Below are 15,556 nucleotides of genomic sequence, written 5' to 3' on the forward strand. Positions count from 1 at the left end.
CTCTGCACCGTTGTCTTGCTTTCTTTTGTTTTCTTTTTCTATATATATTCTTCAGTTTTTGGTTTAACTTTATTTATATAGTCTTGCTTATTTATTTAGTGTTTTTGAGATTTTTTTGTTGTACCCCATGGCGGATGCGTAATGCAATTGCATGGGGATTCCCTGGACAGTTTTCATGATCCATTTGTCTGGCGGATTGGTTAGGAAAGTTGTGCCGTGGAAGGTAAACTGAATAATAGGGATAACATCAATAGAGAAAGAATTTTATTGCCTTCCACAATCTGCTCTTTGAAGTTCAATTCGAACTTAAAAATCAAATGAAAAAAAGGTTTAAGTTAAAATATTATATTTAAATATCATACATCAAGATGAAGTGGTAAAATATGAGCTCATAAAATATATATTACATTAAACCAAAAATCTAATTTGCTAGTAAAATTTTCCCATAAGAAACATAGCATACATTTAAGGGCATACAAATAGCCTACACCCACGGAAAAATCTTAATGAATTTGAAGATTTATGTTAAGGAAATGTAGCATACCTTTCAGGGTATTTCAATATCCTTTCATTTCGCTTTCGCTTTGTTTGCTTAAGCGTTCAACGTGGTTTCCAAGGGAAAACCGAAAAGCACGGGCTAGCAGGAAAAATAAAAGGACTGAAGGCCACTGGGGTCCTGTAAATGTCGCAGTCGATTTGTTTGCGGGCAAAGAGCGTGGCGTAGTGGGTGCTGTTGGTGCCCTGTGCCACCCATTCCAAGGTCATTCATGCTGGTTTTGGCATTCGGAGTAAAATACGCGTAAAATGATCGGAAAATCTACTGCCAACAACAAACACCCACTTGTGTCTCTGTGTGTGTGTGTGTTTGTGTCTGTGTGTGTTCATTTCATAACCCACAAAATACCAACAACAATACCAATACCAATACCAGGACCAACTGACACACACACACACACACTTGCAGAAAACGCTTTTGTTTGCCACACACAAAAAGAAACAAAGTGTCAAATTTCATTTTATTTTTACGCCTCTTCCCCTCCTGCTCATACCACTGGGCAATGGTGTATTGTCCCTTCCCTCTCGCACACATGGCATACGTCAGATTTTGCCTGCCATTTGTTTGTCTGCATATTTGGCGTCTGATTCTCATTACGCTCCCTTTTGATACCCTGGAAAAAGGCTCGGGAAATATATATAAAGGAGATGTTAGTCTCAGATTTAAGTTTCTCTTTAAATATCCAAACTTTTGCTTAAGTTTGAGTTCTTATTTCTTAAAAAAAAGGGATAGATTTTGTAACTTTTCAAAGTCTTTCAACATAACTTTAGTTTAATCAAACAATTCCAGGGTACTCTTCATATCGTCATCCTTCTTTTATCCCTCCCGCATTTCTATTTCTCATTTGAATTCAGATTTTGTTTGGTTTTCCATTGGTGTCGTCGCTGTGCGTTTTGCTTTGCAATTTGTTTTATTTACAGGCATTAAATTGCTCTAAATGTTTCTGCACATTCGCCCACGCATTTCGTAATTAATTTCATGCGTGTGTGCGCCCAAGAATATAGGGCCGGCTTTACTCCTGGCCCCCTTCTTGATAGGGGAATCCCCCTATCAATGGAACTTCTTCATCTCCACTAGCCATGCCAGATCTTTGCCGTTTATCGCACTGCTGCTGCTTCTTTTTCGCACTTTATCATCATTAATTTTACAGTTAAAAGAAAGCGTTGAAATTGCATTTCACTCGGCTCCCTTGCCACGCCTTGCCTTCAACAAAAACATCCGCCTCTCTCTTTTTTTGAACATTTCCATCTTATTTAATCATGCGCGCATACGGGTCGCCATATAATATCGCCGGATATATTATTTCACACGTACAGTGGGGCGAAATTTGCAGTTTTCTCTAAGAACTAAAAGCTAACAAAATGCTGAGATAGTTTTCTGTCAATATTTAATGCCGTTAAATTTGTTTTAATTATAAAAAACTTTTTCTGATTCTCAAAATATAAAAGAAATCTTCTATTTAGGAAATTCGAACGATTAAATTTCTCTTCTTAAGTTTGTCTTTGATGAAAAAGCATATGTGATCCTCTTCCACGGTGGCCTATATGCCACCCCCCTTTGCCTTCGTCCCTTTTTGGGCTCTCCTCATTAATGTGCGCCGTGTGCGCTTCAAATTAGGCACGCAAAGCGTTGCCATTAAAAAGGAGCACAAAGGATCTCCGCGAGCGCGGGAGGCAGGAGCAGGGAGCAAGGATAGCAACAAACAAAGCTGAGGGAGAGCAAAAGAAAAGGAGCCCACTGAAAAACGAATCTGTCGCATAATTACAAAAAAAAAAAAAAAAAAATGTGTCAGACACGGTGGAAAGTGGAAAAGCGGGGCTGCAAAGCTTTTATGTGGAAATGTCTAGACGCTGGAGGACCCAGCTGATGGATGGAAGGCGGTACCAAGGACGCAGGACGAAGGACGTGGAGCATATGTCAAAGCAAAGCGGCTGCCAATCTTTTTACCATTGTAATTGTTGTTGCCAAAGCTCCGATGCTACGGAATCAATATTTATCATTGTTGTCAACAGGCATGTTGTACAGTCCTTTAGGCCTGCGAAATATGTGGGTGGAGACGCACTCTCATAGCTCACATAATTAAGATAAAATTAGAAAACTCTTTGGTAAGCATAAAAGGAAGTCATGTTTGGGAATATTTTTAGCGGCCTGTAAAGGAAATTATTGAGGATTTTCCTTCCCTCTTTCCTTTTCACTACCTGTTCTGTGGGGTAAAGGGGGGAAAGTACTCCTTCTTAGTTACCCACAAAAATATTCCCAATAAATGCCAAGCATTTAAAGGGAGTTATTATTTTTGGTTTTTACTACAATCGACACTGGCCATAAAGCACTGGCCATCAAGAATGGTGATTCCGTTCGATTGATTGTGGCTCTAAAATGAATCAGACTGAAATCCGTCTAAAATCTGCAACATTTAATGGCATGTAGAAGACGTCGACGACGACGACGGCCATGATAATGATGATGGGTCAGCAGCAGTAGCAGCAGCAGAAATAATAAAAAACAAAAAAAAACAGCGCAAGAAAAAAGCTGGCCAAAAGGCAATTTAGCCATTCAGTTTTTTGCCGTATTTTTTTTCTCCCTTTTTGGCGGTTGTATTTTTTGTCTGGGCCAAGAGGCGCATTGATTTAAATTGGCCATTTCATTGCTTCATTATTTGCCTGGCGATTCTGCAAGATACTCAAGTTGATTGTTTGTTTTCCATGGCTCAGCGGTCTTTTATTTATCTCTCTTTCTATATATATATATATATATATATATTTATAGTGCTATGTTTTTCTGGTTGGGATTTCGCGAAGATTTGTGGAATTTCGAGAATCGCCCATTGACAGGTTAACTTTCGAACGAGAGGTCCTCCATTTTAACCTGATTACTCACGAAATTGACTAAGAAATTTGAAGCCCAGCCACGCGTCTTTTCTGTTTGGCCAAATTATGCAAATCGAGCAACATAAAAGAAGTCGGGGCCACAACATACGATCGGCGGGTCAAAGGCTCTCCCGTTTTCTTTTCAAATATATATATATATATATCTGGGCGACCCACTCGTCGTCTCAAGTCTGTCTACAAATGTGGATTTACTTAATCAAGTATTTATGTTGGCCTACAAAAGTTAAAATTATGTGGTGCCCATGGAGTGGCCGTCGCCTGGCCGCGTCCCTTTTCGCCAGAAGACAAATAAAAAAGGCAGCCAGAATGGTGAGTTTAGGCCAGAAGGATACCCTCTAGTCTATGGCCATAACTTTTGGTATTACTTTGATTTGATTGCTTCTATAAGATAAGTAATTTATCAATTTTGTTTCTTAACTTCTGCTAAAAAAAAAATAACGTATACGCAATGTTGGACCTTAATACACAACTCCATCTACTTCCTTGATATCAACTATATATTCTCATAATATACTCAGTTAATAACCAATTGATGGATATCAAAAATCCAGCAACAAGCGGAGAATATGTACCTCGTCTGCCAAGAAAACTCTCAAGGACGTCAACGAAATTGAAAACTTTTTTAATACCCATGGCCGTTGTCGTGGCTGCAGTCAAAAGAGCGAATCGACGGCGCAAATGTGTCAGGATTCGAATTAGAATTAGAATTAAAGACGCTGCAAGAAAGGACCAAGCATACCATATTCCACATACCCACACCCGAAGATCTCCCCGGGGGGAGTTTTCCAAGAACCATTTGGTTAACAGTTTCTGTTTGACTTTACAATTAGTTGGTCCACTCGGGCGCCTTGGGAAGTCCTTTGTTTCTGCACGGCTTTCGATTTGTTCAGTCGGTCGAAAAGATGCAATAACAGATGGCCTTGGTAGGCAGTACAGTGCGGTAGGAAACAGTAAGGCAAGGTTCTTGTTTGTATTTCATTTACTTAATGATAAAGTTCTGACATGGCTTAGATCTAAAGATTAACCGAATGCTAGTCTAGTATAAATATAAAATAAATTTCTTAGGTTTTTTTCTCTTCATCAAACAACAACCTTAACGTACTGACACACAGCTTACCGCCTAGAAATCCCTTCTATTGTTCTATTGAATAATTGAAGCTTTTCAATCTTATTTAATTAAGCAGCCAGGAGTTGGCCTGCCACAAGGATGCGTAGATGGATGGACAGGTTTTCTCGGGGCGCGTGTTCAGATTTCGGATCCCTTGGTCTGCTGACCACAGACACAGGGCCATAAAGGCGATGGGAGATTTGGCTGCCTGGTGCCTGATGCCTAGTGCCCTGATGATGGCTGGTATCTAGAGATTCTGTAAGAACACCCACTAAAGTGAATTGAATTTGGATTAAATCGAACGCATGTGCGTGTTTTCCTTTATTTTGGTTGCTGAGCCCTCTCATGAGCACTTCGATGGACAATGAAATTTCATTTCCCATTTTCTTGGAAGCGAAACCTGAATCCAGGAGTCCCTGGGCTTAGGGTCCAGGGAGCCAGGCAATTAAAAAATAATACACGGCTAGCAAATTGTGGCTCTTTGTCGGCCCCGGTCACGTCAGCCAATTCACATCACATCAGTGCCAAGCCAGGGCCTCAATTATCGGCCAACTGCAGATTCATTTTCAAGCTTCAGGCTTTCAGGCTCTTGAGTTCCTGGACACTGGGTCAAGTTGATTGGTATGCGGCTTAAGCCATGTTGTGTTTGTAGTTATTAGGGCTACTAAGAGTCCTTAAGCCTTATGGGAAAAGAGTATAGCTGCTTCTTAATAAGTTATTAGCTATAAATCTGGTTTGAAAGACCAAATATGGAGGTAGAGAGCAAGGAATGTCTGAAACTTTCAATTTTTTAAGTTTATTTCCTGAATTTTCACTTTACTTAACTATGAATACAGTATTTACTAATATCTGTGATAATTTGTATAATATTTATTCAACTCCTATATCCACTGTGCCGTGTCAGTGCAAAAATTGCAAAGGGCACGTTCGCTAGTGAAGCGGACAAGTGTGTCCGCCCCTTCCTTGCCATGATTGATTTGCATAATTGGCAGACTCGGCGACAAAGTGGATTAGAGTCGTCCGCCCAGGCACAGAAAACACACTCGAGATTTACAATTTGGCCTTTTCTATGGCCAACAAAAAAACACATTTCGGCAGACGAAATTAAAGCGAAAATAATTAACCTTTCAGCTGGAAAAAAGCACGAGTAAGCTGCCGGCATGGAAATGTGCAATTAAGCGAAGGGGTCAAAAAACATGCGATTTGCTTTTGATTAACAAATGTAAGAAAGTGAAAGTGAAAGCAATTCATAATATTATTTATTTGAATATCTACTTGGCTTTACCCCCAACCAAATTAACGAAAATTACAGCTTACGGGCTAAACTGCCTAAACAGGCTTTAAAATTCAATTTTCTTCGATTTGTGGTGTGTGTGGGTGGGGAGGTGGATATTCTATATTCTAAGCTATGTAAATCGTTCGACAAAGCCCGTGGCTGTCAACTAATGAAGTGCATAATTTACAAACGATTACAAACGATTCCCTTTGGCTGGCTTTACCTCCCCGCATCTACAGCCACACCCATTTGTCTGGGCCGCATTAAGTGATCAGAATTTGTTGCCTGAAACAGACAGAAACACTCGTAGCACCCATCTCGTCAGCTCATATCTGTACTACTTAAGCCCAATAAAGATGTGCATATTTTTTAGGCAATTACCAAAAGTTGGCGTGCGTACGCCTTTGTACTTTCTACTTCGTACTGATGTAACGCATGGCAGGCGAAATTATGATGTCGTTAATACAATTTCTATGCTGGCATGCTTGTACAGTGGAACATGGGTAAAAGAAACTCATTTCAAGTTGCATTTTTATGATTCCAATTACTTTTATTTCTCTAAATTCATTCTAAAACTGCTTCAGGTTTTAAAAAACAGGTTTCTCAAACTTCTTCTTAACTTAAATCTTAAAATCGCAATCGAAGCTGCTTCTCCTATAACCAGTACCTACTGCACACTCCATCAGGGTCCTTTATGTTTCACCACACGCAACCTAAATCAATTACGTAGAACAGGACAACAGCAGCCAAGAGCCATGATGTGCAACATTTCTCTGTGCTTTCTTTTTGGCCCTGGGTGTGTGGGAACACCTGTGGCAGCATCTGGCTGGGGGAAACGAAACAAAAGCATAAGGTTGCAGCTAGCTAGCTAATAACAAATCTCGGGAGCGGACAATAAGGCCCCCGCCAAAGTGAAAGTGAATTAAAAATATTTTTGCAAGACAGCAGCTAATCCTTTTAAAAAAGTTTGCCTAACTAATTGGGCACACAAATCAAATGGCGGCCAAAACCGCAAGAATAACAAAAACAAGGCGGCTAAAAAAAACGAAAAAGAAAAGAAAGGAAAAGAGGAGGCCCAAAAATAACAAAGACTAATTAAAACCATAACAAAGAATTGGCGTCAAGGGGAACCAAAGTTTGGACGAGAATAAATGGCAGAAGGTCAGAAGGCAAAAGTTCAACAGGCGAAAATTCAAAAATTACCGCCAACGAAAAAGTTGTAAAAGCTTTTTCAGCTTTTTGCTTATATCAAGCACCGATTTGCAATAGCTTTTGGAAGATATATTTAATTTATAAACCTTTAACTTTTCTAAGTCTGGTTAGGAAAGAAAGGGTTTTCCCATATAAACCTTATACCACCCCAAAAATGAAAACACAGCGATTTTGAAATTTGCCTTTGTGGAACATTTACTTGCAGACACATATTCGTACATACTTTATCATCTTTTAACTTACATACGTTGCGTAATATTCAATGGATTTCTGCTAATTTGATTTACTTATAGGAGAACTTTTCTAGTAAATACTGCAATAGCACTAAACAAAAATTCACTAACTTAAAAACAATTTATGGAAATATATGATGCAAAAGTTCTGTTCAATAAAAATACGTTTAGAAAAAAATTAATTAATGTAATAATAGGTTAAACACAGATAGTTTGTAGTTTACTTAAACATACAGTGGATCGAGACCCTAAGTGGCATTCTGAAATTTTCTTTCCTGTGGCGGGCTTTTCTTCCTTTCCCTTCCTACCTACCTTTGCCGCGTTCAAATACAAAAAAAAAATTATCGCGGTTTGTGTGTTTTTGCGTGTGTGTATGTGTGTTATGTTTTTTTTTTGTTTTTGTTTCTGTTTCTGTCATAGTGTATAAATTACAATTAATGATTTTTCGGGTTGTTTTGGTTTCAGTTTGGGGGAATAGCATATATAATATTCATATATCATATCTCGCATCTGATCACCCGGCCAGCTTACGCCTCTTTCTTGTGCTTAAACTTGTTCTTGAGCAGACCGGGCAACAGCGATGCACAGGCGCATACCATCAGGACACCCATCGAGGTCCAGGAGAATGCCTCACTCGAGCTGGTCATCTTCTGTAGCGTCTTGCCCGCCTGGATGGCAATCACCGAGGGCGGTGCCACGCCGCAGAAGGTGCCCAAGGCGAAGATGTGCAGCGGTACACCGATCACCGGCGATGCCAAGTTGATGAACCAATTGGGCAGGATCGGTGTCATGCGCAGGAATAGCATATAGTTGAACAGACTGTCCCGGTATTCCTCCACGTGCTTCGACCATTCGCTGGTCTTCTTTGGCCAGAAGTGACGGATCAGGCGGCGTCCGACCAGATTGGAAAGTGTATAGCATAGAGTGGCGCCCAGCGCCGAGCAGAAACAGATGAGGAACAGGGCGATCGGGAACTTGTACAGGAATCCGAGTAGAATCGACAGAAACAGCGATCCGGGAATGGCGAATGTTTGCAGGCTATAAATGGATGTCAATTGGGTCAAGGCAACCAATCGTAGGCGGTTCAATCTGAATAAAAGCTGCATTTTCTTCTATACAGTGGTAACTCAATTTAAAGGTTTCTTTGACTAAAATTACTCCTAAAAAAGCCTACTTCAGGTGCTTCTTTTTTTTACTTCTAAAATTTTTATAGAATTTTTCCCCTTAACCCTTTCATTAGTTATCATTTTCGAGACACTACTGTGCTTGGGATTAGCAGATCGTACGACTAGTTGGACGCGTGCTCGAACGTCTGTGGGCGAGTATTTATAGATGAAATGAATTGACAATGACACCCCCATCGTAACGAATAGACTCCGAGAATCCCGTAGATTCCTATCATCTGGCAACGGACCACGTATTCTACAAATGCCCGATAACATTTGCACGGGGGCAATAAAAAATGTTCACCCACACGCTCGCACACAGCTGCACCAAAATTTCGTTACGTATTTGCTTTGCCTTGGCTGGGGTCTGTTAAAAACGCAATTGAAATTAACAAAAAAAAAAAGAAAACGAAGAAGAAAAAAGAAGAGCAATAAACAAAAAGCACAAATCAAAACACTGACGACAACAAAAATTGTGTCCAGCTCAGCTGATTTCTGCGACGAAAACAGCAACAAACACAAAGAATGCGTCACACGAACGTCCAAAGTCGATTTTTGAGGTAGCAGCACACAGTACGTGCATTAAGGTGGATCTAAATTTATGAGTAACTTGTGATTATTACTAGTCGAAGAAGTTACGACTTAAAGTGACAGCCAACAAGTGAAAAGGTGTCCACATTGCGAATAAGTTATGTCAATACGCATACGCAATGTGGTCAAATTTGATTTAGGTTTAGATGAGGTCTTTAAATATTCGGTTAAAAGGCTTTTTAATTACTAAGGGGAACTGTTTACAGAAGAAAAAAAAAACCATTGACTAAGGTCCACCCTAGAGACTGCAAGTAGTAAGTGAGAGTGGGAAGGCAACATCAGCTGTTCTCTTGCTTCCTAGTGCCATCTTGCTCGCACTTCCGAGTGCTGCTGCCCACGTAATTAATATGCACACTATACGCTCCGATCGGTGATCGTGAATTAATTAAGGTAAAACATAAATACAAAAGAGCACACGATTGTACGACTGACCGTGAATAGTTTGTGGTGCGGGGTCTTAGTTTTTGGTAATCGGGTCAAGGTCACTTTCGGGCAATAGAACTCTTTAAGGCTTACCTAATCGTATGTCTATTGATATGGGTATTTGGGTTTTTTTTTTATATAAAAAAGGATACAATACGTAGGCGACCACCACGCCAAACATCACTTCAAAGTAGTACATATCCTTGTAGCGATCTAGGACCTTGGCCAGCATTTTAGCATCTTGGATATCACGAGGAATTTTCAAGTGTTGTTTCTCCGACCTGCGGAAATTGAGAAGAACAAGAGCGAGACGAGGTGTAAACATATGTCTGTATGTAGATATATTATATTGGTGGCGTGACTCGATGCGTGTGTGTGCGCAAATAAACCCTCTCGTCAGATAGTACTGTGAGTTCAGACATTTTCCAGTTAAATCTGGCTATTTATACGCATAAATTATGTCTTTTTTAAACTTTACTTAAAAGTTTTTTAGTAGATTGTCATTTAAATATGCATAAAAAGTTCCAAAAAGGTTTGACTATTTATAGCCTTTGTAATAAAACCTTATCAGTACTCCCCGAAAACGCCTCTTGAATGGAAGCAACGATAAGTGTGTTTATAATACCGTAAAAGATATCATCATTAGGTAACTATTGCCTTTTGCTTTATAATCACTATATGGCAAAACAGTAAATGACATGCTAACACAAAATTATACAAAACAGATAAGACAAGTTTCATTACTTTATCAATAACAAAAATTGGTCTAGCTAGGGACTTAAAAAAAGATTAAAAGATCTTCAAAAATCGTATTCAACCCCTTGCGTTTGCTAAAAGAAAAAAAAAAATTGACAAACAAAAAACTAAAAGATTATACAATGACTTGCTGATTTCATGCAAATCAAATTCCAACGAATCGGGGGACTTCAGAGTCTGAAGAATATACAATCAAACCTCTTGAACGAAACAATTGCTTATTACTATAGTCTCTGGCTGACTAAGTCGAATTTCAAGAAACAACCTATACTGTGTATACTTAAAGTGTATTTAAAAGGTTAGCTTATACTGAGAGTAAAAATTATAACGAACTAGCTATTCGTGTGATTTTTGTTTAAAGTAAATGATGTATACATCTTACAGATTGGCATATTTAAGTAGTAAGATAGATATTTCAGAACCCTAAGGAAACTAATTAGTTCTAAATATGTGGTTACACGAAGGGTCTATCGTAGTTGGATAGGTAGTAGCTAATTTAACTCGTCATCTCTGCTCGCAAATGAAGCGAGACAAACACACACATACACATGGAACCCACTTAACACCTTACAGGTGCACGAATGCGCTGGGGACACATCATTCGTGGCCCCAGATAGATCCACTTACGCATTGAGCTCGGGGAATATGGCGTATACGTAGCACATGGTGGCTAAACTGGCCACAAATATGCCTGCAACAATGACCAGGGACTTTTTCGTGGCCTTCTTCTCGTCGGGTGACATGGCCTGTTTTTGTGGTGTGGCCTGTTGTTGCGGGTTTGGATCCTGTTGCTCCTGTTGCGGCACTTGTGGCAATAATGGAGAAGCCAACTGACCCTGTGACTGTTCCTGGGGCGCCCTGGTCCTGCCGTTTCGCATCGTAATTCCCTTATCGGAGGACATTTCTAAAACAAAAATGGGCAGATAAAACAAATAAAAGAGGTACAACAACGTGCAAAGGGTGAAAATAATCACCACCGTCTGACAGAGAATAATCTGAGTTTTTAGCTTCCTAGCCAGCGCACTAACTACGGGTTAATCACCGTTCTTTCTCTCAGCTGATAAGCAAAAACAAAAAAAGCGGTGAATACTCACCCACACCAGTGCAGCACGACATTGCGGATTTGAAACGGTGTATGTAAGCCCGATTTTAAACTGTTTAAAAACCTTCTATAACCGATTTATTTCACGATTGACTCATTTAGCGTCTTAGCAATTTATCAATTGTTATGATTATGTGTGTGTGTATTTGCGCGCCAGCCACAATTTGTTGTTGTTTCCCTCTCTATCCGCGTGCCTGTGCGTATGTGTGCGAGTGTGTGTCTACTCACAATGAATTTAATCAATATAAAAAAAATAGGAAGTTGGCTAATAAAGTGTTGACAAAAGCAAGTGTCGTTGGCTACTGTATTCTCAGCGGTTTTATACGTTTTTTTTTTTTTTGTTGTTGTTAGTTTGACCGACTTATGAGACGCGCGCTCACGTTGAAAAATTAACTTAACTAGATTAAATTAATTTCATAAATTTCCGTCGCGACCAGTGTGACCGCGAGATCGGCTATGATGAATGCCAGCCAAAATTGTATTGTACTACAAATATACCATACATATTACAGAACCAAAAATTAATCTGGCCACACTGCAGCAAATAACGTTTTGTTTAAATTATATTTCTTTAAATAAAATTAAAAAAAGGGAACGATTTTTGTAAATATTCAGTAAATAACAAATGTATTTATTTAACATCAGTCACTAACCATAATATTTCTATAGTTAAAAAAAAGTTTTGTGTTGGAAAAATAGTCTAAGTTCTTTTAGGCATCCGCTGTCGTCTTGTTCTTTAGCTGGCGGTACAGTAAAACCATTTTATTGCGCTCCGATTCGAGCATAGATCTTGTGGCCAAGGGCAGATCTTTCCGCTTGCCCTTCATCTGCGCCTTGGTGGGCGTTTTAAACAAGCTCTTCGATTTAGCTGACAACTTTGTCAGACTACTTTCTTCCGGTTCCTGCTCTGAATTCGGGAATTTTTTCGCATCTAGCATAGATTTGAGAAGGAGATTGGCCTTGCGCCCTGGTCGGGGCACTGTCTCACTTTTTTCCGCCTTGCGTGGCAGAATTTTAAGGGAAGGTGGTGCATGGACAACCTCTCCAAATGCTACAACATCATGTTTGTATTCCGTTGGCCCCGCTTTTTGCTTCTCCTCGGTGTCGACCTCTTGTTGGGCCTCCTTGTACGCTCTTTTGATTAATTCCCGACTAGTTTTGGCATCCATAGTTGATTTTTGTACGATTTGAGTCTTCTTACGACCCTTCTTGCCAGCCAAACGTTGCTCCTTTTGCTTCTGTTTGAGTAGCTCATCAATCTCGTTTTTGGGCCTCTTTTGAACAGTAATCTCACCGGTTTTGGGGTTCCTTATCACATTTACTCCATACTTGGCCTCGTAGTGGGCTTCCCGTACGGATGCACTGGTAATGCGGTTCACACGACGCAGATAATCCTCATCCGTCTCGTTGGCAAACTGCTTGATGTTACGCGTTTCCTTGGAGGTACTGGTTTTGACACCTGGAGAAGATTTTGGTCTATCCTCTCGACCAATTTCACCCAGATTCAGTTTCTTTCCCGTTTTTGTAGCATCGGCCAGCTGCTGGAACTGCCGGAACTTGAAAGACACCTGCTGCTCGTCCTTTCTCACAGGCGGATTGTTGGTTACTTTGGAAAGTCTGCAATGTGGAGTGAACATTAGTTAAAATTGTTTTCCTTTCGTATTTAACAATGTGTGTACTTTTTCTCCTTCTGTTCCTGCTGCTTGAGAGGATCTCGGATACCGTGGTGCTTGCGCACGGGAATCTTTCGTTTTCGAGCCATTAAATGTGTTCTTCCTTTATTTTTATAAAATAAACGACTAAACTCGTGGTCGAAAACTCAAAACGCATTATGCTGGAAAATACCAAAACTAAGCTAAACATACCAAATCGAAAATCACTGTTAGCCTAGACTAAAACCTTTGGCGCCCGATAAATGTATTTTATTAATTTTAAATTCAGAACTGGTATAACGGATTAAATAAAATATTTTTTTTACTTAAAAATCTTATAGTCAGTTTTGTTTGTTTCTTTTCGTTTTATTAGTTCTTTATCATGTTTTAAAAATTTAAATTCAGTCTTTTTTAGTTTTAAGGTTACACATAACATATTCTGTGAAATTTCCAAAAGATCAAATTCAGTTTCGTGTGTGTATGTAAACTACTTCTGCATTCGTTTTTTTAATACCCAAATTAATTTCTGCCAGTAAGTGTGAGATCGTTATCATCGCTAAAGCTTAGAAAGTTGTCATCGTTGATATTGTTACTTGAAGAGTATAATGGTCTTCATGGCTGCTTAAAGAACTCAGGCATTGAGAACTCCTCTTCCTCCAGTTTGAGGCGCTTATTGGGTGTTGGCTCGTAGACTTCTAGATCTATATTGTTTTTTAACAGTTGGCTTTTAGTAAAACTGTTAAGAATGCCGTTGGAGGTAGTTGGTATATCGTCGCTATTGAAGCTTTTATCAGGCGTGATCTCGCATTCTTGCCGTTTTTTTGGGGTGACGGACAAGTTGCCCACCAATTCAACCAATTTCTGTTCATCTGATTTGGATTTAATCTCATCTACATTTACGTCCTGCTCATTTGGATCTTTCTCTCCTGATGGCTCGTTCCCAGATTTCTTATCGTCTGATCCGGATTCCATTTCAAATTCCTCCACTACCGGAATTAACATAGGTTCAGAATTCTCAACTTCCTTTTCCTCTTCCTCATTCTCTTGCCCTTGATCTTCTTCTACCTCATCCTCCTCAAATCCTTCATCGTCATCCTCCGTTTCGTCCTCGTACTCCTCATCTGAATACTCGTCTTCTTCAAATTCTGCTAAGGCGTCCTCCATTTGTTCCTCCAATAGCTCCAAGAATTCTAGTTCTCTCAATTGTAAAAGAAAATCTTCAACCGTCTCTATAAACTGGTTTAGCGTCGGAGATTCCAAATCTGGCACATCCTCCATGCAATTATCTAAATTGGATCGTCGCGTGTTCTTAAACAAAAGGTTGTTGAGAAAGTCCGAAGTAAATGGATTTTTCGGAAGCTGTGCATCGACAGATGAAAAAAGGATAACAAAGTTATTCAATTAAAAAATAAGTTTGATTTTACTCTAAAAAATATAGTTATTCTGTAAGTACCCACCTCTATCTGGAGTTCGTTGATCAAATTGCTCATCTGAACGATGCTGACTTTTTTCTGCTTACGAATATCAGTGATACTTATAATTGAAATCAACCACTGGCGATCCAGCTCACTTAGTTCTTGTTCTATAGCGCCTACCGTCTTCTCGGCCTCGTATTTTAAGCCCTTTTCCTGACGAAATTGTTGAACTACAAATAAGCATAAAAGTTTCAAGTTTCATACATAAAATTGTAATATCAGAAATCTTACCGATGTTGCGTAATTCGAGAATGTCTTGATCTTTTAAGAGCTTTATTTGGCTTTGAGCGTGCAGGTCCTTGCGCTGCACCGCGTAGTAGATAATGTTCTGCAGACCGGCTTTTTCGAGCAGGTGCTCCATTCGGTTTATTTGGAACATACAATGCTGCATCATGGCTTTAGTTTGTTTCATTATATCCTCATTTTCCTTGAAATTGGCAGCGCCAAGCTTGACAGGAGTTACATCAAGCAAGGGCTCCTCCATTTTCGAGAAAATCACTGTGACAAGCAAAAACATGTTTTTTACCTCCTAACGTTTTCGAATTTATCCCCACTTACCGTCTTTTACGGCGACTGGTTTGTATCCCTTCTTGGCTTCCTCCTCGAGCTGAGACATTAGCTCATCATTTTGCCATTTTTGGCCGATATTATCGCTGGCAAGCGGATAGTTTTCCATTTTTCAGCTGTTTCCTTCGGTTGTTCGACAAATTTTCAACTTTGCGCGTTGACAAGCTTAAAATGTCAACTTTGTAAGCAGTGTTAGAAGATCTATCATAAAACTAAAAATCGCAGCAATCCCGATATATATCGCAAGAATAAGTTAAAATCTTTTATGCAAACACTATTCTATACTAAAAAAAAAAAATTACTTTGAATTTAGTACTAAGAAATACCTTTATTTGATTGAATCATTTTAAAGTAACACATTAACATTTCGTTTCAGTTTTGCAAAACGCCTTACTGAAAATCAGCTGTGAGCGGTGCTTTTTTAAAAAACAAAAACATACATATGTACATAGCTCAAGGGCAGATTTTCATAATTTTTATTAATTTAGATTTAATTTTTTCATATTCTTCTGCGAATTTCGGGTAACTTGGCGAGCCATTGTTTCCTAGCC

The 15,556-nt window shown here is 39.3% G+C and overlaps 3 protein-coding genes across 3 annotated transcripts; all 3 read right to left on the minus strand.

The window, feature by feature from the left end:
* Positions 1-7,209: 7,209 nt before the first annotated feature.
* On the minus strand, positions 7,210-11,764 carry LOC108105384 (transmembrane protein 41 homolog). The gene is made up of 4 exons (XM_017211928.2): positions 11,304-11,764; positions 10,837-11,113; positions 9,606-9,734; positions 7,210-8,311 (listed from the first exon to the last, which is right to left on the minus strand). Exons 1-4 carry the CDS (start codon positions 11,323-11,325, stop codon positions 7,801-7,803), a joined length of 939 nt encoding a protein of 312 aa, XP_017067417.1. The 5' UTR covers positions 11,326-11,764; the 3' UTR covers positions 7,210-7,800.
* A 157-nt stretch (positions 11,765-11,921) lies between these two features.
* Positions 11,922-13,148, minus strand: LOC108105324. The gene is made up of 2 exons (XM_017211818.2): positions 12,991-13,148; positions 11,922-12,928 (listed from the first exon to the last, which is right to left on the minus strand). Exons 1-2 carry the CDS (start codon positions 13,071-13,073, stop codon positions 12,022-12,024), a joined length of 990 nt encoding a protein of 329 aa, XP_017067307.1. The 5' UTR covers positions 13,074-13,148; the 3' UTR covers positions 11,922-12,021.
* A 178-nt stretch (positions 13,149-13,326) lies between these two features.
* On the minus strand, positions 13,327-15,137 carry LOC108105330 (acidic leucine-rich nuclear phosphoprotein 32 family member B). Its single transcript, XM_017211824.1, has 4 exons — positions 14,997-15,137; positions 14,670-14,936; positions 14,421-14,608; positions 13,327-14,322 (listed from the first exon to the last, which is right to left on the minus strand). The coding sequence occupies exons 1-4, from the start codon at positions 15,112-15,114 to the stop codon at positions 13,576-13,578; spliced, it is 1,320 nt and encodes a 439-aa protein (XP_017067313.1). The 5' UTR covers positions 15,115-15,137; the 3' UTR covers positions 13,327-13,575.
* Between the last annotated feature and the right edge of the window lie 419 nt (positions 15,138-15,556).

Source organism: Drosophila eugracilis, unplaced genomic scaffold (assembly GCF_018153835.1).
Source record: "Drosophila eugracilis isolate 14026-0451.02 unplaced genomic scaffold, ASM1815383v1 contig_498, whole genome shotgun sequence".
NCBI classification, from domain to species: domain Eukaryota; kingdom Metazoa; phylum Arthropoda; class Insecta; order Diptera; family Drosophilidae; genus Drosophila; species Drosophila eugracilis.